At 39.5% G+C, this 27,768-nt stretch overlaps 1 protein-coding gene across 5 annotated transcripts in view; it reads right to left on the bottom strand.

The window, feature by feature from the left end:
* Positions 1-27,768, bottom strand: part of MYPN (myopalladin) — an 82,054-nt gene that overhangs the window by 27,459 nt on the left and 26,827 nt on the right. For 3 of the 5 annotated variants that reach the window (XR_003677395.2, XM_028480880.2, XM_028480878.2), the window contains 9 exons: positions 26,354-26,529; positions 23,606-23,680; positions 23,089-23,140; positions 19,851-19,965; positions 18,630-18,701; positions 11,997-12,138; positions 10,214-10,237; positions 8,214-8,330; positions 7,358-7,730 (listed from right to left, as the gene is read on the bottom strand). Coding sequence is in view for 4 of the 5 variants with exons in the window: in XM_028480880.2 (XP_028336681.1) it covers positions 7,358-7,730; positions 8,214-8,330; positions 10,214-10,237; positions 11,997-12,138; positions 18,630-18,701; positions 19,851-19,965; positions 23,089-23,140; positions 23,606-23,680; positions 26,354-26,529 (1,146 nt within the window). In the remaining variant the exon portion in view is untranslated. The remainder of the gene's footprint in view (positions 1-7,357; positions 7,731-8,213; positions 8,331-10,213; positions 10,238-11,996; positions 12,139-18,629; positions 18,702-19,850; positions 19,966-23,088; positions 23,141-23,605; positions 23,681-26,353; positions 26,530-27,768) is intronic. The other 2 variants (XM_028480879.2, XM_007121072.4) reach the window with 1 other exon arrangement.

Here is a 27,768-nt window from a genome sequence, read left to right as displayed (position 1 = left end):
TCTGAGACGAGAAGATAGTATCTCTGTTTTGGGACAGAAGGCACTGAGCTACATACTGATGTGAGTTACTAAAGGGGGCTGAGTTGCCTGAGAATGTGCTATATTCTTCACTCTGCCTCATTTTAGAGCAAACTTTAACAAAGCAGCTGAAAAAAAAAAAGAAAAAAACAGCAACAACAACAACAAAAAACAAAGCAGCTGGATGTGTCTTGGTGTTTCTCATCCTCTTCTGACAACAAAGCTTTATAGAGAAGGTGACATATGTCTCGATTCATTCTAGACAGCCCTGCTTTATGCCTGTTTTCCTGGCATGATTATTAATAGTGCTCTTTCACTCTCAAAAATGTCATGGTTTGGGACTTTCCTGGTGGCACAGTGGTTAAGAATTCGCCTGCCAATGGAGGGGACACGGGTTCAACCCCTGGTCCGGGAAGATCCCACATACCGCGGAGCAACTAAGCCCGTGCGCCACAACTACTGAGCTTGAGCTCTAGAGCTTGCGAACCACAACTACTGAGCCCATGTGCCACAACTACTGAAGCCCACGCGCCTAGAGCCTGAGCTCCGCAAGAAGAGAAGCCACCGCAGTGAGAAGCCCACACAGTGCAACAGAGTAGCCCCCGATCACCGCAACTAGAGAAAGCCCGCACGCAGCAACGAAGACCCAACACAGCCAGAAATAAATTTAAAAAAAAGTCATGGTTTGAACGATGGATTATATGGTCACTGTAATTATGAACGTTACTTAGACTTTTCTTGTGCCTAAAGAAAAAGAAAAAGATCAAGCTGGGAGCGCTTTCTCCATTTATAGGAACCTGACTCACAGAAGCATTATGAGTTGCCTTAAGTCCCACAGTCTATTTACTTCCTCTTAACAAAACAGTTAACTAATTTTTTAAAAAAAGAAAATGGAAAACGAAAGTGTCTAAAAGTCATATATGCATAAAGTTGTCAGGGCTGTCAAACTTTGCTGTTTAGAAGAATCTACTCTTGAATAAACAACCATAGAAACAGCCACAAGTGAGACCACAGTGCTTCAAGCCCACCGTGGTTTTATGTTCTTTGAAAATATGTTTGGAATATAGAAGGTGATCTGCTGAACACGAGATCTATTAAAAATGAAAGGTTTTATGTTTTCATACCATAGGGAAGGTCAACACCAACAGCAATAAAGCTGAGGCAGAAAGTTCTCCAAACTTTGATTTTAAAAAAATTTTGTTTTTAATTGAAGTATAGTTGGTTTACGGTGTTGTGCCCTCTCTGCTGTACAGCAGAGTGACTCATACACATAGAAACATTGTTTTTTTAAAATATTCTTTTCCATTATGGTTTATCACAGGATATTGAATATAGTCGTGATTTTTAAAAAAATTCTTGGAGTTTAAGACCTTTTCTCTTGCCTTCATTAACGTTTCTGATACACAATATATGGAAAAGTAACTTCACAAAGTAGAGACCTATCTCCACTTTCATGACTGCTGTCAAATGCTACATACTATGCGACTCTTTTTTCAACTATGAAAATTCTTGTCCTCTGTTCAACTATGAAAACTAAGAATTTAGAAGTATAGCCCCTTGGCACAGTAACTTTCTTCCTCCCTTTTAGAAGTAAGTATTTAAGCTGAGAGAATAAAGTAATATAATTAAAATTAATTAAACTTTTCATTCCATCATAGATGAAAGATTCAGCAATCAAGAGAAGCAGAAATATCTTTGTTAGATTATCCTTAGAAAAATATATACAATAACGTTGTTTCTGCTGGTGTTAACTTTTCCAATGGCATGAAAATATAAAACCTTTAAATTTTTAATGGATCTCATATTTGGCGGGTCTCATTCTGTGATTACTGTAGCGTAAAGAAAATGCCATGTGGTTTTTAGGACATGTTTGTATTGTAGTCTGAGTAACTTTTAATTTGATGGTATTGCAGAAATTTTTTTTGTGGTTATGGAAGTAGAAAAAGTAATATATGAAAACTAAGTAATCTTAGAAAGGTAAGGATGAGAAAAAGGGGCCAGGAAGTCATTTGGTATTGATTGATTCTTATTTTCCTTTAGCTCCCATTGAATGAAAACTAAGAACCAGCTTTTAATTTTAAGTAAGACTTTTAAAAGCATGTTAGCCCTTATCATTTAATACAGTATATCGGATTGTAGAGGGTCACAAACTTTAAACATAATGATATATGAGATACAGCATCAAACAGTTTTGATTATCTAAGATTCTGGAAGAATTCATTTGAGAATAATGTCTCCTTTTGTTTGACATGGTTTTTTTCCCCAAATTTTATTAAACTGTCTTGTTTCAGAAGGGATTTAAAACAGCTGTTTCAATTTGCTTATTCATGACATAAGGGCAAGGTGTCAATTCCAGTATTCAACAAACTTTTATTGAATCTTCTGTATGTTTACTTTGCTAGGTACTGTAGGAGATACAAATATGCCTGGGATAGTATGAGCTATTCAGGGCTCAAAAATCTTACTATACATATATGTAATACAGATACCCAGTGGTTATTTACAGGTAACATATGGAACTTACTATTTAATAATGAAGGTACAAAGTGCAATGAAAGAATAAAGGAAGGAAAGGTTAATTACAAAGCATACAAAACCCTGAGCAACCTCTCTAATTCAAAATAACAGCCTATCATAAATTGCTATAAGCTCAGCTGCTCATTTCTTGTTGCTATGAGGATTTCTGAAATCAGGTTTGTACCCAGTTTTCTTTCTGTAGATTATCACCTCTCCTGGGTTCCCTGAAAATATCTTCTCTTTTGCCACAATTTAGCTTAAGCATGATGCTCAAGAATATGGCCTCTGCAGACAGATAGACTTAGGTCCTAATCCTGGCTCTGCCACTGATTGTATGTGTGGTTTGGGGTGGTTTCTAGATTTTTCTGACCCTGATTTCTTCATAAGTAAGATAGGAGTAAGTAATATCTCTTCATGTTGTTGTGAGAATTGATAGATAAATCACCTAAATCAGATAAGTGATCAATAAATGGTGGCTATTATATTTTTCAGTTTCTGAACTACAAATATCAATTTCAAGATTAGTAAGAAAATTAGAGTTTCAGAATTATAAGGATGTTTCTTGATGTGGTTTCTGGAATACAAAAGAATTTCTTAGGGATTTTTTTAAAATTAACATCTTTATTGGCGTATAATTGCTTTACAATGGTGTGTTAGTTTCTGCTTTATAACAAAGTGAATCAGTTATACATATACATATGTTCCCATATCTCTTCCCTCTTGCGTCTCCCTCCCTCCCACCCTCCCTATCCCACCCCTCTAGGTGGTCACAAAGCACCGAGCTGATCTCCCTGTGCCATGCGGCTGCTTCCCACTAGCTAGCTATTTTACATTTGGTAATAATTGCTTTACAATGGTGTGTTAGTTTCTGCTTTACAACAAAGTGAATCAGTTATACATATACATATGTTCCCATATCTCTTCCCTCTTGCGTCTCCCTCCCTCCCACCCTCCCTATCCCACCCCTCTAGGTGGTCACAAAGCACCGAGCTGATCTCCCTGTGCCATGCGGCTGCTTCCCACTAGGTATCCACCCTACGTTTGGTAGTGTATCTATGTCCAAGCCACTATCTCACTTCATCCCAGCTTACCCTTCCCCCTCCCCGTGTCCTCAAGTCCATTTCTTAGGGATTTTAAATGGTTGAGATAAAATGTCAAGGCTTAATGACAAACACAACAGAACAACTTGGGCTACTGTATCAAATACTTTTGAAAGCAATTTTGGCAACAACAACTTGGGGCAGTGTGTGCTGGAGCCAGCTCTCGATGGCTCTGGAGGGCAGCTTGTATACACCTCATCCAAGTTCCCAGTTTAATGACTTTTCTCTACTAGCTTGAAATCAGCCATGGTGGGAGGAAACTGGCAAATGCTACAAATCGGGCTTCCCCGCCTCTGCCGGTAGTTAAAACATTTGCTAGCACATTGCTGATTAGGATAACTAATTCTGGGTAAATATGTCTCTGCAATCAGCTTTTAGCTGTGGTTTTGGCAGTGGTAACTACGCTGGTTGTGCATTAGATCACCCAGAGAGCATAAAAGACAAACCTTACTGATTTAGGCACCACTGGCCAGAGAGTCAGTAGGACTGGGAAAGGATCCAGGCATAGTTATTATTATCTTTTTATTTTTATTTATTTATTTTTTTTGCGGTACGGGGGCCTCTCACTGTTGTGGCCTCTCCCGTTGTGGAGCACAGGCTCCGGACACACAGGCTCAGCGGCCATGGCTCACGGGCCCAGCTGCTCCGCGGCATGTGGAATCCTCCCGGATCGGGGCACGAACCCGTGTCCCCTGCTTCGGCAGGTGGACTCTCTACCACTGCGCCACCAGGGAAGCCCTATTATTATCTTTTTAAATGTGGGTCAGTTCTTAAGCTTTAGTGAACCTCAGAACCCTCTGGAGGGCTTGTTAAAACATAGATTTCCAGGCCGCACCTCCAGAGTTTCTGATTCAGTAGGTCTTGAGTGGTGCACGAGAATCTGTGTTTCTGTTAAGCTCCCAGGTGATGCCAGTGCTTTGAATAGCAAGGCTCTAGGTGATTCTTGTCTGCATCCAGGACTGAGAACCACTGCTCTAAAGAAACACTTGCCCCAAAGCATAGGCTTACCCAGTACATTCTGATTTTAGTCTGACATTTTACTCACTTTAAATGTTAATTCTTCTATTTTTTTTCCTGGCTGTGGAGGGGTGTGTATATGGGGCTGGGTGGGGTGATAAAGGGTTGTAACTCAGGTTTTCCAACTTTACACCCGTACTTTCCAACCTGGCTGTACATTAAAATAATCTGTGGAGAGATTCTCATTCAACTGGTATGGAAGGCATAAATATTTTTCAAAAGCTCCACATTTCATTCTAGAGTGTAGCCAGGCTGAAGAGTCACTTCTCTAAATAGCTTAATATTCAGGCTGAAAATGTCAAAGTCTGAATTATCTAGGCTTTGATGATACAGTGTTGAAAAATGACACCTTCCCTCTCTGTTGCAGTTTTAAGATCTATAAGAGTTCTATTTTTTGTATGAATGGCAAATTGAAGGAACAAGCAGAAAATTGTATCCTCAAGATTATTGAGTCAATATATTTTAACATAAAACCTAAAAGATTAAAACCAGTAAGAAGACTTTGTAGGCATGTGGATTCACAAAGGGTGTGTGTGTGTGTGTGTGTGTGTGTGTGTGTGTGTGTGTGTGTGTGTGAGAGAGAGAGAGAGAGAGATAGAGAGAGAGAGAGAGGTGAGCATGCACATACGTATTCATACCTCTACTAATAGAAACCTATATTCACAAATTAGGTGAAAATTTAAGGAAGGCAAAAAATACTAAAGAATTATATACTGCTGAGGACTGGATTTTTAGAGGGTGTCACTACATAACTTAGTAGAAAGAATGTTTATATTCATTGAAATTTTCATGTGGTAGATACTGCTGGCTGACTACCTAATTCTCCCCTTTGTAAAGGAACTTGATTTTACTCATGGAGGCAACATGTGCAGCTAAAGACCACACTTCCCAGCTTCCTTTGTACTTAATATACCATGTGACTAAGTTCTGGCCAATGAGATATAAGCAGGTGATTTTGGGTAAGTCCTAAGAAGGCTCCTTTAAAGGAGAGTAATTGGACTTCTACCAATTTGCCTTTTCTGCTGCTTGAAATACAGACATGATGACTAGACCACCATCAGCCATCTTGGACCAGGAAGGCACTTGGAGAAGAAGCCAGTGGTAAAGATGGCAGAGCAGAAGACTGGGTTCTTAATGACTATGGAGCCATCATAACAGCCTCAGACTGCCCATCTAATTCCTTTATTTGAGAGAAAAATAAACCCTCATGTGTTTAACTCACCATTAGTTTGGGCTTTCTGCAACATGAAGCTAAACCTAATCCTAACTGACATACCTAATAGCCCCTAAACAGTCCCTGGGTAAGAGGAGGCCCTACAAAGGAGGCAATTGATTGTTTTGGGTTACCTGTTCTCACAACTCCCTTGTCTGCGAACTGCCTTCGCACACAGTTCTGATTTGATCCATTCGACTCTTCTTCCCTCCAAACATAAATGCTCTGCACCTGATGAGGCTGGGCTAATTGGTATTTGGAATTGAGCTGCTGAGCACGATTTAGTTAGCAGTGGAACTTGACACAAATCGTGACAAGACATGCCATCATGGGCCAGATATGAATTGATGAGTCTTCCAAGAGAGAAGAGTAGAGTGGATATGCAAAGAGGAAACAAGGAGGTGCTCAAGATGGAGTGTAAGCAGTGGACAGAGGCTGGACTGACCATGTATGTGATCCTAGCTCTTAACTCCCTGCTTCTCCTTCTCTGTGCAGGACCTGGCTGTGTTTTGTTGCCCATTGCTGCTTATATCCCTACAATAACCTCTTGCCTTCTTCTTACTTTAAGTAGATTCCTCTTTCCTGTGACTGGCAGAACTTTGAGGGGACAGAGATATTTCTGGATGTGACCTGCATGTTTTATAACATTTAATTTTATGCCCAGAATTTCACCTTGTGTGGTAGTGAGAAAAATATAAAATTAAGCAACATGAACTGCTTCCAATGAATATCAGCACTGAGAAACACATGATGGGAGTGCTATTACTGTAGATTTTATTGTTGATATTTAAAGGTTTATGTAGTTATAAATGTAATTTTTATCACTTTGATGTGTGGATCAAACAGAACATAATAGTAGTATCATATTCTGTGCTTGCTTTACTATGGATGCACATTAAATTTTGCAACGTGACTCTGATGGAAGCTCTCTAGAGGGTTTGGGCGACAACTGCATCAGGCTCCTGAGGTGACTCTGGTTGGTGGTCACCATGCCACCCTTAGAGGATGCATCACTTCCTTTGTAATTTCAACCCATTACATTTATATGAAGCCTGTGGTTACTACAGCATATTTAGCCATAGCAAGGAACTAACTAAAAAATACTAGGTATCTTTTCTATAATGACTACAAAAACTTAAGTTGAAGCAGAAATAGGGAAAATAGAATGATGAAATTTCACGCCGTAAAGATTATTAGACATGAGAAAGGGCTTTATAAGAAGAGTGTAGAAGTGCTTCACCTGGAGCCCTCTAATGTTAGACAGACATCTTTTTGAGCTAGTTTAGGAGTAACATTTCTTGGAGGTAGAATATGAATAGTAAGGAAGAAAGTGATAGTACACTTACACTGATGTAAGGATTATGATTTGCAAAGCATTTAATGTGTGTTTTCTCATTTCATAATTTCCCTTTTTAGCTCCATCATTTTTAAGAAGGGCAGAGTCAGAGAGGGTCACAGGCGCTCTTGGTTATCCATTCTAATTTTTACTTACAGTTTGGGTTTGGCCAGAACTGGAGGGGGCTCTTTGACGGGCGAGGAAGGCTCAGGGATTTTTGCTGACTGTCCATTGAATCTCTCCTGGAAGGAATCAGGCCTGGTCTGGTTGGTGGTCACCATGCCACCCTCAGAGGATGCTTCACTTCCTTTGTCATCTTCAGGCAGGTTGAAGTGGACACGGAGCCCGATCCTTGAGCTGGACCGGGGCTCGTTGTGATTCACCAGAACGCCTTCCAGTTTGGGTTTAGGGAGTTGTTCCACAGAAGGAGGCTCTGGGTTGGGTGGGGATGGCTGTTGCTCAATAACAGCCATGTTGGTGGTAGAGTTGGCTGAGTGAAGAGACCCATTGTTTCTGGGGTCTTCATTTCCTGAAAGGATGATAACAGGACCTGAGATGTTAACCTTACTCAACAAGACTGAGATAGGATTATAACCCTGAGACGGGGCATGTATCCAACGCAGGCAAATGTGCTAATGGAAATGCTTGTCAAAAACAGAAAACACAATCTGGGACATTAAAGAATGGTAAGGATACAGGAAAAAAACAAAAAAAACCTAAAAAAATCTAAGTTCCATTTTGGAAAGAATTTTAGAAGTTTAGATAAGATCAAGGAGATGTTTTCTTAGGGAGTATAATAAATAACAGCAGGATAACTGGGGTGGTGGTGATAAATGAGATGAGAAATTGAAAACTGGATTCTGCTCAAGAACACCTTCCTCAATAATTCAAAAAATTTTAGGAGAGCCAAGCTAGCTTCATATGAAAAGCAATAAGAGAGGGTAATATACTTTGTCCATACTCATAGTCAAAGTCATAGTCTAAACTGTTCTGGCATTGAAAGAGCCCTTACCTCTTACATCTAGCTGTGCAATGCTTGACACTGTGCCGTATTTATTGCTTGCAGTACAGGTGAAGCACCCAGAGTCTTCCGCAAATACCTCAGCAATGACCAAAGTACAGATCTCCTCTAAAGCCAATAAAGCAGAATGGTTACTGACTTATTTACAGAAATGGAATTATGGAATTTTCTGATATTAGATGGTGGTTCTATAAAAGTCAATAGAAGAAGCCGATTATATTAATTGTTTGAAAATAATTAGCCCAATTATTTGATTGAATTGACTGATTAGCAGACTGAGCCAAAGGAAGTAAAATGAATAACTCCATGCAGACAATCAACAAGAGGATTTAATGATAATATAATATATATTATGGATTTGCAGATTATCTCTTTTTATGTCATCAGTCCAGATGTCAAAAATAGGACCAAGAAACAATAAGCTTAAAAATCACAAAAACAAATTAGGATTTAAAGCAAAAGTAAGTCTGTGTGAAATACCACTCTATTCTTGCTAAGGTGGTAGCATGTGACACACAATTCTGGTCAATAAGATATTAGGGAAAATCTCCTGGGGAGTTTCTGGGAAAGTTTTTCTTGCCTTTTAAAAGGGGTGAAAGAGAGCGTTTTTCCCTATTTTTGCCTTTGGACATTGTCATCTGCATGTAATACCTAGAACTGTGGCAGCCATCTTGGGTATATGAGTAGAACAAGTCTAAGAGGATACTCTGAAGATGACAGAATGGGGAAAAAAAAGATAAAAAGCTTGGCCCCTGATGATCTCTGAGATGCTAAATTAACCAATCTCAAGACTACCGTTTCTTAGGGCATCTTGCTATGTAACAAGATACATTTTTCACGTTGCTTAAGCCATCTTTGGTTAGGTCTTGTTTACTTGCTGCCCAAAGAATTCTAAATGATGGAGAGGCAAAGTTTGGTTTTGGTACCTCTCTGTCCTTTTTCTGAGTCTTATGCTTCCTTCTCTCTGTTCCCTTCCCAAACATTTGCACTCCCATCTTTCAGCAACCTGCATTCGGAAAATGATCTGATAAATTCATTCATACTACACTATACCTGCCTGATAAGATATAGTATTCTGTCTCCAAAGGGTATTTGCTTTATCCGAGGTGGAAAGAAAAACTCTCTGAACATAAAATTTTAGATCATGGAGCTGGGGCTTGTTTTGAGCAGGGACCCCTTTTGGGTGACTCTGAAATTATTTTGTGTATGAGACTGCCTAGTGAAAAAGCTTGCTTTGGTTGAAAGTATCAAAAGCCTGAAATATTTTCAAAGGGAAAAATGCTTCTCCACTACAAGCAATGCTAGAGCAAAAGCACTCTGGTCTTTACCGTATCCCCAAGGGCCTAGTGTAGGGTTATGCAACATGGATATTCAATGTCTACATCGAGAATGCCTTTCCATTCAGTTTTCAGAAGCAAGAATTATAATAATGAAATTCCAAACCCATCGTTCTTACCCATGGGCACAAATACAATCTTATTTTTCAGGGTGATCATAGAGAGGACATTCAGATGTTTATGCTGCGTTTTGTGAGCAACATGTATTTTCTAGAGGTAAGAGCTTCCATGTGTCATCTTAATATCCTCCCAACCAAATCTAATAACATCATAAACATTTTACTGATTCTGTGAATTTCAAAATCAGATGCATAACTTTTGAGATACATAGGCTGTGGAATTGGAATTGATAGCATCATGGAAATTGCTCTGCCCAGTTTAAGGAGGTCATGAGTAGGGGCCAAGGAAAGAGGGAAAATATTCCTAAGAAACATTCCTCAACAACGCAGAACTAACTGCATTCACATTAGCTATTGAATATATATTCCAAACTTGCACATGCTTGCCTTTCCTTCTCCTACAGTCGTAGCTAGAGTTGGCTTCGATCTTCTTTGTAAAACTTTTTTTCTTGACACCAGTGTAATTTCAATGTTTATTATAGATTTCAAGTCATGGATCACATACAAATGAAATTAAAGTTAAAACGATCTTTACCTGGCTCTGCCATGGATCGAGGTTCTAAAAGAAAAAAAAATTAAAAGATTCTGAGCATTTATTTTACTGAGAGGTGATATTTTTATCAGAAGCTTCCTATAGAAGTGTCTTTTGCATACTCATGAGTAATTGGACAAGGCTAATCTGTAAATTTTAAGTAAAATGACTTAAGCACCAATGACCTTGACAGGGATAGGATCATTATCACAGAAGGGCAGCAAGAGAGCTGCTACCTAAATGATGTGGCTGTATCTTGGGACATACTTGGGTTCCACTTGGGACACATAAACCTTAGGTGAGGAAAAGTTACTGAATTAGTTGGGATTCAGGATGACTTGCTTTTATTGTACCCATTCAGCCTGACCTGAAAAAGCTTGTGAAGACTGAGAGATCATTCTTGGATTTGGGCTCTCACATCCTGATATAATGTAGTGTATACCTCCTGCCCTAAGGTTTCTAATATTAAGAGCCTCAGGATAGATGACAGTTTCCTCAGGAGAAGTTGTCTGTCTTAAAATTCTTTGGCATTCCTGAAGGTGCCTGCTTGGTAGTGAAAACAGGTGCTCAACTAAGGTTTATAGAATTGCAGGCACTCAGGGAATAGTTGTTGAATTTAGTTACATTCTTCTACACTGATAGAACTAGTGGAGGTTTTTTGCCTCAGCTTAAATGGTATTCAGAATATATCGTTGTTAAACCTGATAGTAGTTTGATTCATATATCTATTTTGTGATAGGCAGAAACACATTAGCCAAGAAGCAAATAATTTTCAACATATTTTACGACTGAAATGGGTCAAGGTGAAAGCACTGCATGACAAGAAAAGAAGAATTAACTGCTTGGATATATAAATAATTTTTACAATAAAAAGAGTAAAACCTCAATAAACAATGAACAAAGGATATAATAGGTAATTTTAAAGTAAATTCAAAGACCCAATAGATAGGAAAAAAAAGTTCCTTTCCACATCTCATTAGTGAAGAGCAGATTAAAACAAGTATTCCCATTTGGGACCTAAAAAATTAGTGAATATTTTAAAAATGTTTAATACCCATTGATAGTGAAGGTATAAGAGAAAAGAAATTCCCATATGTTGCTGGTTGTAGTAGAATGTAACTGAAACAGCATGTGTCCCAGTTCAACTGGGATGATCTGGTTTATTCCTGGGATCTCTGTGTAATGACTACTAGCACCCTCTGTTACTCCCCAAGGTGTCCCAGGTTAGATGATCAATTATATAATCATCCTAAATTTAGTTCAACATTTTTGGATGGCATTTTGATGATTTATATTAAAAGCCTAAAAAAATGTGAATTAGTAGCAATTCTAGTACTCAGATTTATTCATAGATATTCACAAAGATATTCACAAAGATCTTCTCTGTTAACATGCTTTGAAATATAGTTTCTAATAGTAAAAATTTGTGGACAATCTACATTTTCAACAATAGAAGATTAAGTAAATATGAAATTGATTGTATCAACTTATTTTTAAAAGTAAAAAAGTTCTATATTTATTAATATGGAAAGATGTTCATGCAATGTTGAGTGAAAAAATCAATTTACAAAAAAAATTTATTTTTATTTAAAGAAAATATATGCATGGAAAAATTTTTGGAGAATATATACCAAAATATTAATAGGGTTTAGTTTGGTGGAGTATAAGTGTTTTTTATTTTTTTCTTTTTATTACATTTTAATTAGTTGTTAAAAGTTATAAAAATAAATGTATACAATAAATCTATAAAAATTATCAGAAAAATAATTTTAAAGCACCAACTTACTTTTCTGTAAAATTCTAAAATCTGGAGAATCTTCTATCAAGGTCCCTTCTCTATACCACTCAACTTTAGGAGATGGAGCTCCTTTTACTCTGCATTCAAAGACAACTAGCTGACCCTCAGAGGCTGATAAATTTTGTAACATCTGTAATGAGAAGAATATTGTTAGAAACAAAAAGTATGTATTTTTGGAATCTACTCCCAGTGCTGAATTTTCGAAAAAGATACCATTGCCTCCATATTTGGATTTTTTCCAAATCTTGTACATTTCCAGCAGCTTCAATTCTGTGGATGTATATTGAATCTATTTTTAAAAATTTTTTTAATTACTTTATTTATTTTTGGCTGCATTGGGTCTTCCTTGCTGCGCACAGGCTTTCTCTAGTTGCGGCGAGCGGGGACTATTCTTCACTGCGGTGCACGGGCTTCTCACTGCAGTGGCTTCTCTTGTTGCAGAGCACGGGCTCCAGTAGTTGTGGCACGTGGGCTCAGTAGTTGTGGCCCACGGGCTCCAGAGCACGGGCTCAGTAGTTGTGGTGCACGGGCCCAGTTGTTCCGCGGCATGTGGGATCTTCCCGAACCAGGGCTTGAACCCGTGTCCCCTGCATTGGCAGGCGGATTCCCAACCTCTGGGCCACCAGGGAAGTCCCTGAATCTGTTTTTGAAAACAGAATCATCTGAGTGCATAGGAAGCTTCTTCCTTTTCCTCTCTGTTGCAGTGCCAGAAAAATTTATTGAATACTAGGTGAAACATTTTGAGGGTTTGCAAAAATACTAATATTTGGTAAAGTAATTCTGCTTCCTTTAAGAAAATGCCCAAGTAGAGTTTGGTTTTCAGAAATAATAACAATTTAAAAAATCTGCAGTGAATATCTACTAGGTGTATTCAGTATGGGAGTAATGTATTTTTTTCCACACAAGACTGTTCCACAAGGTGGACTACCTCTGTGGCCTAAGTAAGTGACTGTTTTCTTGGCTTTGCCTTGCCTACTTTCTGTAGTCCTGGAAATTGACATTTGTTTTGCTATTTTCTTTTCCTTATGTGTTCTTTACAGGATAGCCTCAATGTCTGTTGAGGGAGGTAAACAATGACAATCTCTATAAAATCATAGTCACATGTGGAGTCTTATGTCATGGTAAAATATGTCATAATTTTGTGAAGGCATTGTTAAATGCTCTTTCACGCTTCCCCCCAAAAAAGTTTACAAAAATCACTTTCCATTGTAAAATATTGGTATATTCTATAATAGACGCTATGGGAGAATGGAACTCACATTTTCCTTTCACAACTTGTCTTTCACTCATCATGATTTGTGAGCTTAAAGTTACACATTCGTTTGTGTAGTTGGTACTTCATTTGATTATGAAATGCTCCTTTGGCATATGTGTGGGCACATTTTTATTTTTAATATAGGCCTAAAAATGATAAACATGGAAAGGTTATGATTAACTTCCTCTACAAGCTCTATCAGCAGCAAATGCTGCAAGGTTTTCCCATTATTACAATTATGGAGTCTGTATTTAGGAAATATTGGCTCTTGCTTTGGAGAAGGGGAAGGCCAGTAGTTTTTTTGCTTTAGTCATTTACTCTTATAAATATCTTGTGATTGTTTACAGCTCTTAACAGTATACGATATTTTGTGCTTAGACCTATCATATTTATGGCATTTATCTTAGGAATACTGGGGTGGGTTTAACCACATGGCTTTAGCTCTAGTAGGAGACTTTTACCTCAGAAGGGTGTGTTAGTTGATATTGTGACAGCCAGGGGGTACTATAGTTTGGAGTTAGTGTTTTGTTCTTTTTTTGCATTCCCAAATTTGTCTGCTGAAGGAATTCAGGATGTGATTTTCACAGAGTGGTTTCTGAAGTAATAGGGAACTATTTGATTAAAAACCTGGTTTTTAATCTTTTGATCCTTGTCTACCCCAAAACAATAGCTTCTAGTGACAAGAATGGAATGTTCTCAGTAAGCAGGGAGCATCAATGAGTCTTGGGTGCTCCTGGCAAGCTGGTGAATATGCCCTCCACCCTGACATCTGAGCAAATTCTGTGCTAAGGTGGTAGTTTTGGGGGCCCACTGAAAACTTTAATGGCAGTCAGACATCTCCCTGGGATTCATACATAATGGAGTTTTGTTCCTTCTGAGGCAAACAAATTAGAAAACCAAAGCAAAAAAAGTGGCAGTGGCAGAAGGGATTGAATGAATAAAATATGGCACATTTAAAAAATGGATGTAAGCAGAATGAGGTCAATCTACCTTCTGACATGGCTTGAGGTTCAGATATATGAACCAATTCTCAATCTGCAGAGATTACACCAAGGTCCTGCTTGCAAAAGGACCTCCTTGAGAGAATATGTTACAGTTGAGACCAACATTAGTTGGTTGTAATTATTCACTTGAAATTGAAGGCCAAGACCTGTGTTCTATTGGAGAGTCCAGCCAGATACCTGAGATACTATAGTTCTAGCATATGCCAGCTAAGGGACTGTGATATGAGATGAAAGCTCATTCCAGTGTGACACATCGTCAATACTCAGTAAAGGAGTTGCCAAGGTGTCATCTTACAAGGCACTTAGAAAAGGTTGTTGAAGGTCATAATTTGAAGGACAGTGATAGTTGTTATTGCTAAAAACTGTGCTTTTCTACCAAAGTCTCATAAGAAGAAATCGGCTCACATTGCTGCACATCCGGTCCAAACCAGTTACACCATTTGAACATAGTTTAGATGGGGCCATGTTCAACACAGCAGTAGGTCTTAGGCTGTTACTAATGGCACATTGTGTAAGACTTGATCATACTTAGCTTGACTTCACTGAAGACAAATAAGACATGAAACATTCCCCTACTAGCAAAGATTAAGTTAGTCTTAACTAGGAATTATGCATCCAAACTGAAGTCCCTATAATGAAAAGTCTGCAACCTCCTGCAGTAAACAGTATCCAAAGTGCAAATCTGTCTTGTGTGTCGTCACCATACTGATCATCCAGGAAGACATTCTTTGTAGGATGACTTGACAACACAGAGACTTGAGAAGCATGTCTTTCACGGCCATTTGACATTGGATTTTTTTCTCTACTCCTAACAACACTCTGAAGCCACAAAGTGATAAAAGCAATAATTCCTTCTTAGCTGAAATGGAAGCAGTTCACCACAGAGTAAATATAACTATGTTTCTGCTTTGTGCCAAGCGCTGTGCCAGGTGCTGTAAATGTGAGTTGAAAGGACACAGTTCCTGCTTAGTAGACCTATACCCACAGATACAATGCAGGGACATCCTTGAGGAAAGCCATCTCCGTTATTGGTTAAAAGATGTCACCTATAAGGTTCATATTGTCACTTTATTCTTTTTTTTAATCCAGTGGCTATTTTTGCACCTTGGGAGATGCTGGAAGTGAATGTTATAGTGCTTTTAGACTGGAGTTGGATCAGAGCAGTTTTTACTGATAAAGAACCATTTGATTGAAGACCTTTTTGCCCCTACATTGTCACAGGTGCCCAGTACAACAGTTGAGTCAGAGAAGTCTCTGGAATTGTCAGGTTGTGGAGAGGGGCCCATGTAATCTTCAGGAATCTAGAGCCAACCACTGGACCTGTCATTTCAGGGTTTCCTGCCTCAGCTATTATATAATGAAGTGCCGTTCTTCAGATTCTCACTTCCCCTGCCCCCTTGCACTCTTCAAATTACTGCTGAAGCAGCTGGAGCCAGGGCTGCAGCTTTGAAAGCCTGCCAGAGCAGCTGTTGTTGGAGTGGGGGCAGTGATAGGAGTAAGATTCTAATTTGATCATCTACCTCCCTTCACACTCAAGGAGTGTGAGCACTGTTTTCCCCCCATAAACAGAGTGAAAATGTTTTTGATACTATATAGAGGATGGAGAATAGTCTATCTCCATAAAATATTTTAAAAATATGTATCCTCTATAGGTAGAGCAGTGAATTAGCATATGGGACCCCAGGCTTCTTTCAAACCCTACCACTGTTTTGCTGGGCAACCCTCATTTTCATTTTAACCTTCTTTAAAAAGAAGCTAATACCAGTACTTCCCTATCACCAAAGGAGGTACAAGGAGTTAAATAAAACTCTGCTCTCTAATCGTTGCTTTCAGAAAAATGGCTTCTTGCCATTATTGGCAGAGAAATGCTTTGTTGGGCAGTATAGAAAGTGAGTCATAGGGATTGGAATGCCAGAAGTCCCTAAAGAAGTAAATAGAGCAAGGAATAACCTGAACAAACATATGCCAATGATCAGTTATCAAGGCCTATGCCACGTGATTACCATCATCAGTGGCTCTGACTCAGAAATTTTCTAATGTCACTGGCAGTGACGATGACCTCAATTCTACCCTCACTCATGGAAACTAATGCAAGCACAGCATTGCTGATAAGTCCCTCTGGAATCTGAGCCACAGTCTATGCTAGTGCACTACATCTGAACAACCCTGATCCCACTTATGGAGGCAAAAGCACACTTCCCAAGGGCTGAGAAAGCCTCGCCAGAGTTTGAGTCCCTGTACTAGGGACTGGTTTCCCATCATGGATCTAATGTTTTTGGAGATTTATCTAATTAACAACATACACTAATGACTAATTCTTTTCCCCATTTTTATTTTATCAAAGGCATATACGTATCTGCAAATCAGAGCATCTAATTAGAGGGAGGTAATCAGTCACCACACAAAAGCAGCTAAACTTGAGGCTAACCAGTCCATGAAAATTAAATGTAAAGAATAGGTTTTAAAGTCCTATTAGGCTTTTCAGAATAATAAAAATGGCTTTGGACCTATTGTAACCATTATGGACTCCTATCTAGATATTAGAGACAGCCTTCAAGGTGCTTGGGAGGGACAGAAAACTAAACATCTTTATTATTGTGCTTAATGTTCTACCAGAGGCATGTACCAGGTGATGTAGATGCAGGGAAGACAGAGCACCCAAAAATATTTGAAAGTGTGGAGGGAGATAAGGACACCTCTTTGCTGTCTAGCTGGGCAGATGGTGGTGAGGAGACGAGTGGAGGAGATGTCAGTTTGGGACTGGGTATAAATTATTCTGTGATTTAGTTGCCTTTGAAGAGTCAGCATTGCCTGACAAAGGGTGTGACAAATAGGCACGACAAATTAAAGTGTCTTGATTTCTCGGCATTTAAAGCTCTGTTTTAAGGCTAGGTGACTTAGCAGTGAACTAAGAGACACTTAGGGGTAGCTCTATTAGCTATATTACACACACCCGTGCTCTGCGGCCGTGCGGGCACACACACAGGTCCACTTATAACTCTTCGTCCAAGTCTGGTGTTCACCAAATCACAACATGTTGCTTTCCTACTTCAAGTCTTTGAGAATAGCAAAACTTAAATTCCGAAAGCGGTTACAAGAAACAAACCTGAAAAATTGAGAGGCATCTTGTTTCACATAAGAATGTTTGCCAACCTGATACGGGTATGGATAAACATGTCTCACTCTTAGACTCTGCTTGATTTTGGAAAACCATCTTGGATGAACTGATATGGTGGAACGTCGCTAAAATGGGTGTTTCTGTGGAAGTTGTGAATTTAACAGTTCTTTTAGGATCAGTACTCATTGGAAAAGACATCTTTTTTTGCCATTTCGCTCTATAGCATGATTTCTCAGCCCCAGGACTAATTGACAATTTGGGCTGGATAATTCTTTGTTGCAGGAGGCTGTCATCCCTTGTATTACAGGATGTTTAACAGTATCTCTGGATGCTAGCCCCCTGTTGTGAAAATCAAAAAAATGTCTCCAGACATTGCCAAATGTCCTTTGAGGGACAAAATTAACCCTGATTGAGAACCATTCCTCTAAATCATACTTCTGAGTGGATAAAATTTTTTTGGGCTTAAGTTTGGTATTCATACAAACAATAAACTGTAAATCCAGGCATAGACTCCATCCATGTGGTTTTCATAATACCAGAACAAATCCAATATGACTCAGTTTTGCACCTCTGAGTTTATTGTCCTGGGCAACATATAAACTAAGTCTATGTTATATAAGGGAAAGAACAGGAGACAGAATTGGGACAACTTGTTTCTAGGCCTGATTCTTCCACTTGCTAGTTCTGTGACATTGGATACATTGTTTAATCTCTCTGGCCCTCCCTTGGTTTTTTTCATTTGTAAATGAAAGTGCCTGAGTAAAATTTCCAGTTCTAAATACAAAGATTATGAGACTCAGAATTTGATGCCACCACAATAGTTGATACCATGGATTAGAAAAAGAAAGCTCTTTGTTCTAGAGTGAGGCTTTGTATTAAGCTTCTTAAGAGCATGTAACTCCATCTCCTTGAACACCAAAGACATCCAGAGAAACCCTTGGATAGTAAGTGCCTTAGAAACGTATCACCTGACCCCTAGGTGTGGCTACTGTGTTTAAAAGCAATAGGATGGCCATAGAGGTCAATGTGATGAGTGGGGATGACCTTTCCCTTATTATACAAACTAATATTATAAATCTGCAACTTGGAGCGACATGGTAACAGCTACCACAAAAACCCCAGTCCTATCCTGTACTTAGACCAAAATCCTGAGATAAAAATCAGTGAATTTTGAATCCTACAACTTTGTTTGGGTATTGTGGTGTGTTTAAAGCCATGACAGAAAGAAGTTATATTTTGATTACCTTTGTAAACACAGGAGCTGCAATGATAGGTTTTCCATCCAATCCTTGCAGATAGTTGGTAGGGCTCTGACACTGTTAGAAGGGAACCAACAATAGATTCATTGTCACTGGGATTATCAGATAGGTAGGTAGACAGATGATAGATAGGTATAACACAGCTAAAGAATTTGGTGTATGAAATTAATCTAAAACCAAAGACTGACGTTTTCTAAGTCTATGAATTGCAGACATCAAATTTCATGCTGAACTGATTGTATTTCTTTCTAGGTCATGGTGGCTGTAAATACGTGCTGGCCATTCCCACCCCCTCACATATAGAGCTATGTAATGAACCCTAACCCTCTGAAGAGGTTCCATAGACCCCTGAGGCTCCACAGATCAGTTTTAAAACTACTGAATTAGAACTAAAATGTGACCCCTCTGCATTACTAAATGGGTCAGATAAGTACTTTAAAATTTTTTTTAAAGGTTGTAGATCTTTATATATTTATATTTATAATATTTATATTTATATTTAAATATATCAATAACACATTACAAGTATGTTTATATTAGTATGATTTCATATTTTTAAAGTATATGCATAATATACATTTACAGATATGCATAGAAAATGCCTGGAACTATCTGCTAGAAATTATTAACAGGAGGTACCTCTGAAGAGTGGGGGCAGAGGAGTCGAACCTTGACTAAAGTTTTTACTTAATATACTTTCTGTATTTTTAAAATGTTTTTACAATAAGCATCACTCTTATCATCATCATCATCATTGTTAACTTGAAGGATGAGAGACTTTGAGGTTTTCTAAAAATTAATTTCATGGTTGCTCTGTCTTAGAAAGTAGAATTTTTTTTTTTTAATAGCTCCATGAAACTGAGTTTCATGATACAGAGTGTCTTGGGCCAGTGTGAGAGCTGGCAGCTCATTGTATATGTAGTCAATGCCCTTCATAAAGCTGGAATATCAGAGACTAATTTGTAGAGTTTCTTTTGCTATGAAATTTGCCTATGAAGTTAGAGAATATGTTCCCAAAGCCAGGGGAACTACTGATATCATACAGCAGAAGTACAAGGTGATTATCATGACTATAGAAGTGTGTTGCCCAAGGTCATTATGAAGTTGCAACAGAGGAGAACATGATCATGCCATACAAGATGGTCATGGTCACAGGGCCTGCCTGTCACAGTCCATGGCACTTGTGTTTCACTTAGACTCTTGTACCTGCTGAAGGGTTGACACACTTGGCTGGGCCACCACATGCTGGGCTTGGGGTACTGCTGAAGGAATGGCTGCAGAAGTAGCGGGAGGGGATGACACCTCATTTGGCTTCTGGATTCTGAGAAGTGATTAAAATATAGATTATAAAACAGACCTATCATTGTTGTGAAAATCCTGTCAGCAAAGCTTTCAGAAATGCTTACAGAAATCTTTGTTCAACAATATTACACAAACATTTACTGAGCGCTTTGCTACACCCTTTGTTAGGCAGTGTAAACAGGAAGATCATAAGACGCCAGTTTTGTCCTTGAGTTAGCTGCTGTCAGCAGAGCTGGGGACTCAAGCATATTCTCAACTAACTGAGATTCAAGACAAGTGCTATGACAGAGCATGTGCAGAAAAGTTTTTGAGATTTGTTTTGGTTTTGCCCTCTGTGTTTTCCCTCCCCCTCCTATTTCAAGTAGGAGGCCAGGCTTTGTAAATCTTTGCTTCTGGGGTTTTGGCATGGCAAAAAGCAGAAATAGCCTGAGTCAATGAGCTCTTCAGGTTTACACAAATTAAATTAAAGACATTGTTTGAAGGGCAAGGGAGCCAGAAAGTATTCTTGAGAAGGCTGCACAGGGTAGATTATTTCAGTTTTGTTGTGGGGAAGAGAGAGGTCCAGGGATCTTGCCAGAGAACCTAACAAGAGGGAGAACCTGAGTCCAGAGGGGAAGACAATCCCTTGATTAAAGGCTCCCAATCTTGCTAAAGATATCAGTACCCAAACATATCAGGAAGAAACAAAGCACTAGACTTGAAGGGACCTTGAGATCTGGGACATGGGCCTCTCACCCATAACCTGTGGGGATAGATGACCGATGACAGGAAGGGCTCCCCTTTTGTCTAGATGTTACCTCTCTCTGCCTCAGCTTTCTCATCTCTAAAATGAGGAAGTAATAATTCTTACCTCATAGGGTTTTTGTGAGGGTTAAATAAGGTAATTCATGTAAGATGCTTAGAGCAGTGTTTAATATCAAACTATATATCTACATCTCTGTATCTGTATCCCAGGAATCTTTGCACAAATTTGTAGGGGGAAAGGGACACCCAATAATGACTGATTGAATTTTTTCCCAGAGCCAGGTAGGATGGAGTCTCAGAAGCAGAATCATTTGATGATGTAGAGGCTATCAGTGTTCCTGAAGCATCTGTTTTTTTCTTCTACAATATTAAAATCCCTGATTTCTTTACATAGCTACTCCAAGTAAAGATTGCATTTCCCAACCCTCATTGAAGCTAGCTGTGGCCACATGCCTACTTTCTGGTCATGCGATATGAAGGATAGTGATGTATGTAATTTAAGAGAGATGACCTTAAAAGGGGAGTAGGGTGTGTCCTTTATTCCTTTCAATCTAAGAAGATGAGGCCACATCTTAGAATGAGGTGAAGCAGAAAGCTGGAAGCAGACTGGAACCCAGTGGAATTTGGAGCTGTTTTACCAGCCAAATTCATATTTTTATGTAAAGGAGAAAAATATTTGTCTTATTTAAGTTACTGTTACTTGGGGTCACTATTACACACAACTGGAGCTAAATCCTAACTACTACAAGTAGATTTAAAGAAAATGAACAAATGAGATATCTCTTGCTTATTTAAGTTTGTATATCAAACTCATACCCATTAGGCTCAAATTCATACCCATGTTATGAGAGCCTTGAGGAAGGAGCGATGTATGTGCAATGGCGGAGGAGCTTATTATAGAACTTGACTGGGCTTTGAAGGATAAATAAGAGTTTGCCAGGCAGAGAAGATAGGGCATTCCTAGCAGAGTGAACAGCTTGAAGGAAGGGGTGAAAATGAACCGCACATTGTTTGCGTGAGATGGCAGCCATGTAGAGAGCCTGAGGTGGGGGAATGGAGGAGGAGGGGCAGGAAAGCCTGGTTGATACTCTATTGAATAAAGCTTTGTATGCCCACGTTGAGATTTTTTTAAATGTTGTTTGTTTTGTGTTTGATTTTTATTTTCCCATAGGTAATAATTTTTTTAAGTCGGGAAAATGATAAGATCATAATTATCTTTTAACTGGCTGTATGTAGTTTGGAGACTGTAAAAGAGAAAAAGGTTGGAGTATCTATAAGGAGGGGACTGGCATAGAGAGACAGGAAAGAAGAGGAACTGAACTGAAGCCATGAGAGTGATAAGAGAGTTAAAGGGAGAAATCATTTACTCTGGTTATGAATTTTCATATGTGCACAAAAGCTAAGAGCAAATTACCATTCCAAAGTAGGCATACCCCCCAAATTTTGAAGAATAAGTCAGGATTTCTGCCCTTAAGAGCTTGCCTTCTGTAGGAGAGGAAAGAATATGCAAATTCAGTTATCGACTCCTTAACGTGTCTTCCAGACATTGCCCATGTTTCAGGTAGTCTCAAGGGATGGTTGTTGTGTCTGTTTCTAGTTCCCATGCCTTCTGTCCACAGTCTCCTCTTCCCGAAATACCCTTTCCTCCCTTGTTCGGGGGTGCCCACCTGCTGCTCTTTTAAGACCCAGCTCAAGGTCACCAACTCTGCGAAGCCTTTCCTGATCTCTCTTTCCCTCCCCAACCAATAAAGAGCCCTTTGTGCCAAGTCCTTCAACCCTGCACATGGTTATATCATAGTCTATTACACTTTATCACTCTTACTGTCTATATGTGTGGTATACATCTTTTGCTATATTTGCTATACATATATTTCCCTCTCCTAGACTGTGAGCCACTTGAAGGCAGGAAGCATCTGATTTTTCTTAGTACCCAGTGCATCTAGTGAAGTTCCTGGTGTAGAGGAGGTGCTTAGCCAATGGTTGTGGAAAGTAATGTAACGTTGTTCAGTACCCAATACAATCGTTTAACAAAAAGGCTGTGTCTTGCCCAGATCACTCATACATATAATTTTTGTTCACCAGATTGTGTGTTATTTTGAATACTATTATTTAGTTAGAAAACATGATTTTTTTTTAACCACTGAGTTATTTGTTTTTTACTCTTTACATATAAGTGTGATGATATTTCATAGGTGATACTTCATTTTTAAAATATTAGGAATATTAAAATTAATCTTTTAAGCAGCAACAAGCAAAAGAAATAGCATTTTCTCCAAATCCACCCAATATTTTTTTTTTTGAGGTCAAACCTTGGAGCCCCCTTCTTCAAGTTCTACTAAACAATTAGCAGCTTTCTCAGGACCTGAGGATGCTAAGTAAGATAGAAAATTGGAATTACCGATTCATTTCGTCCTTGTTAGGGTCCCCTTCTGAGTCAGAAGAAGAAACCCCTGGAAAAATAAAAATAAGAGATGTAATTAAAAAAAAATTCTTTTTTTAAAAAAATGTATTTATTTATTTATTTATTTATTTTTGGTTGTGCTGGGTCTTAGTTGCAGCTCGCGGGCTCCTTAGTTGTGGCATGTGAACTCTTAGTTGCAGCACGCATGTGGGATCTAGTTCCCTGACCAGGGATCGAACCCAGGCCCCCTGCATTGGGAGTGCGGAGTCCTAACCACTGGTCCACCAGGGAAGACCCCTAAAAAAAAATTTCTTAAACTGGTTCCTAGGCATTTGAAGACCTATAGAATTTAAGACCTAGAAATAATCTCAGTGATTCCCTAAACTAACACCTAGTTTACAGATGAGGAACTAGACCTTTAGTAGTTGAAGTACTTGCTCAGGTCACATGGCTAGTTAGTGACAGAGTTCAAATTAACTGGCCCAAATTCCACGTGTTCTTGTATATAAAACACCTGCTGATGCCTTTAGACTAACAGAGCAGCCTTTGCAGACATTCTGTGGTGTCCATAAATCCTCTTGCTCTTGGCCTACATAGATTAAATAAAAGAAGGGATTACATTAGATTCCAAACGTTGTAGGTGTAGGTGGATGCTCTTCCGTCCAGTCCTAATATTAACAAGTCACATTTCATCTTGGGAGTGGGGGTGTTTGAAGCTCTGTTACTACAAATTTTTAAAAATCAGCAATCCAGTCTCAGCACTGTTAGCAGAGCTTTGATCCTGGCTTTGCTTCTCAAGATAGTGAATTCCAGGAAGATATCACACAGCTAAATCTGGAGGTATTTATTGTACTCCAAAAATTTGAGGATGAAAACATGTAACACACTTCTGTTCCTATATTATTCATTGTTATTATCATTATTCATTCATCTATTCAATAAAAGTTTATTAAATAACCACTATGTACTTGGTACTACATAAGGTGTTGGCGATATAAAGAAGAATGAGACAGTTCCAGCCTTTATACCATAATGATACAATATTTAAGTGCTAAAAGCAAGGCATACATAAGGTATTAGAGATGATAAAAGTACTAAAGAATGGCTCCCAGGGCTTCTCTGGTGGTACAGTGGTTAAGAATCCACCTGCCAATGCAGGGGACACAGGTTCGAGCCCTGGTCTGGGATGATCCCACATGCCGCGGAGCAACTAAGACCGTGCGCCACAGCTACTGAGCCTGTGTTCTAGAGACCGCAAGGCACAACTACTGAAGCCCGCGAGACACAACTACTGAAGCCCGCGCACCTAGAGCCCGTGCTCCTCAACAAGAGAAGCCACCGCAGTGAGAAGCCCGCACACCTCAACAAAGAGTAGCCCCCGCTCGCCTCAACTAGAGAAAGCCCGCATGCAGCAACGAAGACCCAACTCAGCCAAAAATAAATAAATAAATTAAATAAATTAAAAAAAAAAAAAAAAAAAGAATGGCTCCCAGATAAAACTCAGAGGATGAGATAAATAGGGACAAAAACTGAGGTCAATATACGAGGTATATAAATTGATTTGTTCCCTAAAATTAGTCATCTAAGTTTGGTGCTGATATAAATGCCTTTCCAAGGCTCCCAAATGGTCTCCCTGCTTCTGCTCCTTTTGGTATATTTTCAACCAGGAGCCAGAGTGGCCTGTTACAAAAACTAAGTCAGATCATGTCACATCTCTGCCTAGAATCCTCCAGAACTTCCCATCTCCTTCAGAGTAAAAGCCAGGTCCTTGCAGTGACCCGTGAGGACCTACATGATCTGCTCACCTGCTTCCTCCCACCTTCACCCCATCTTGAACTTCTGACCTCAACTGCTCATCTCCGTACCCTAAGACAGACACACTCCCTCTTCTGGGCCACTGCACTTACTGATTTATCTGCCTAGAATGTTTTTCCCTGAATATCTATCTTTGTGGCTCACTCCCTCAGTTCCTTCAGGTCTTCATTTATATGTCACCTCGTGAGTGAGGTCTTGTACATCCGCCTGTACACACACACACACATGCATGCAAACACACATGCCGCATATATACATACACATACTTCCTATCCCTTTTCCTTGCTTTCTATTTCTTTCATATGCTCATATGTGCTGTAAGATAACAGAAAACATATCTTTTGGTCTCTGCCTCTGGTTCCCGGCACAGAGCTTCTAAAACCCTTATCATTCCTTAAGTGATGAGCACTTAGGTGCATCTCTTGTTCTAATATTTGTCTTTGACCAGGTCCCTGACACAGGGCTCCTAAAACTCTAATAAATTCCTAAGTGATGAGAGCCCTGGGAGCATCCTTTGTTCTAATGAGGTGACTCGGGATGGCTCCTGGATGCGGGCTAGTCACCCGAAAACCAAGCCATAATTTGAAGCTTGGAATTTTCAGCCCCTCACCTCATACTCCAGAGAGGGTAGAAGGGCAGGAAATGGAGTTAATAGTTGATCATGCCTGTGTGAGGACACCTCCATAAAATTCTAAGAGTATGGGGTTTGGAGAGCTTCTAGGTTGGTGAACATAAGCACGCTGGGAGAGTGACGCACCCCAACTCCACGGGGACGGAGCTCCTGCGCTCAGGACCCTCCCACCTGGCCCTATGTATCTCTTCATCTGGCTGTTCATCTATATGCTTTATCACACCCTGTAGTAAACCGGTAAACATAAATAAGTGTTTCCCTGAGTTCTGTGAGCGACCCTAGCAAATTAATTGAACCTGAAGAGGGGTTTGTGGGAACCTCCAACTTGTAGCCAAGTCAGACAGAAGTTGTGGGTAACCTGGGCACCTACTGCGTGTGATTGGCATCTGAAGGGGGTGGGGGTGAGCAGTCTTGTGGGACTGAGCCCTTAACTTGTTGTATCTGACACCATCTCCAGGTAGATGGGTCAGAATTGAGTTAAACTGTAGGAAACCAAATTGGTGCCGTGAAGAATTGCTTGTTGCTGGTGTGGGAACCGCCTCCACCATGAGACACACACACATTGAAATTGATGATCAGAATCATTTCATGTACCTAACATATTATATATTTTATTTATCTCATTTATTTTCTGTCTCTCCTATTACAGTGTAAATGCCATCTATCCACGAACCTAGGGATTTTTGTCTATTTGGCTCACTGCTGTTATATCCCCACTGAAGAGTGTGTGGTAGAGCAGGCCCTCAATAAATACTTATTTATTATAACTATATATCTTACTAGTAAGTGCCATGCTCCAAGAGTATTTTGCTTTACCTTCTATGTAAATCTCAGCAGAAGTTGAATCTGTCCCATAGATGTTAGAAGCAAAGCAGGAATAGCGTCCTGTGTCCTCTTCAAAGGCTTCAGCAATGGTCAGTGAGTGCAGATTTCCTGCCTGGATGATGTGAATGTCTGGGGAATTTTCAAGCTCCTTGCCTTCACAGTACCACCTGCAAGGAAGAATATTGGCATGACTGAAATGTGAGAATTAATAACATAAATGGCTCCAGATAGTCCCTGAGAAGAAAACTGTGGCAAACTTAGAGTCAGAACATTAAACAATCCATTATTATGGTATAATTTGGTTGTAACAGTGAGAAGCACTGGCAGGATTCACAGTGACACTTTTTTCAGGAAATGAGAAAGTGGCTCCTATTAAGAATGATACAGGGGCTTCCCTGGTGGCGCAGTGGTTGGGAGTCCGCCTGCCGATGCAGGGGACACGGGTTCGTGCCCCGGTCCGGGAAGATCCCACATGCAGCGGAGCGGCTGGGCCCGTGAGCCATGGCCGCTGAGCCTGCGCGTCCGGAGCCTGTGCTCCGCGACGGGAGGGGCCACGGCGGTGAGAGGCCCGCGTACCGCCAAAAAAAAAAAAAAAAAAAAATGATACAACTGAAAGAAGAAATTGAAGTGATGCAGCTGCAAGCCAATGAATGCCAAGGAACGCCACCACCAGAAGCTAGAAAAGACAAGGAAGGAGTCTTCTCAGAGTCTGAGGGAGCACGGCCCTGCTGATACTTTGATTCTGGACTCCTAGCCTCCAGAAGTGTGAGACAGTAAATTTCTGTTGTGTAAGCCATCAAGTTTGTGGTACTTTGTTATAGTAGCCCTAGGAAACTGAAACAGGGGGCAAGAAATAAGATATAGTGATGTTGTTTGCATATGCATAAGGAAAACTGGAAAGAATGGAATGAAAATCAAAGTGGCTTCCTATTGGGGTGAGGTGTCTCAGTGTACCCCTTTTTATAATTGTTTTCATTTTAAAAGTAATAATTATTCATCAACATCATATTAAAAAGTAACTAGGTGGAGACGTTACCATTATTCAATGTCAAAAATTTAGGAGTCCTGGCAATTGTTAATCTTTATTGTAATTTGAGATCTAACCACTCAGTGCTTGAACCCCTCCCTCCCACCATTTATAAAGCAAGATTCTAAAGCACATTTAAGAAAACTCACCTATTCAACGGTTTCCCAAGAGTTAAGCTTTTCTCTGCTATTCCATAAATATGTCATATTCATCCCTACATTCAAGCCTCTGCTCATGTTTTTCTCTCTAGCTGAGGTTCTCTTCCTCACCTTTCAGCTACTGCAAATATAACTCATCCATCAGTTTGGCTCAGATATCACCTCCTACGCAAAGCACATTTTACCATCAATTCTCAATGATTGTTACTTTACCATTTTTT

This window comes from Physeter macrocephalus, chromosome 20 (genome assembly GCF_002837175.3).
Source record: "Physeter macrocephalus isolate SW-GA chromosome 20, ASM283717v5, whole genome shotgun sequence".
In the NCBI taxonomy this organism is placed as follows: Eukaryota; Metazoa; Chordata; class Mammalia; order Artiodactyla; family Physeteridae; genus Physeter; species Physeter macrocephalus.
This window is presented reverse-complemented; position numbering and strand designations above follow the sequence as displayed.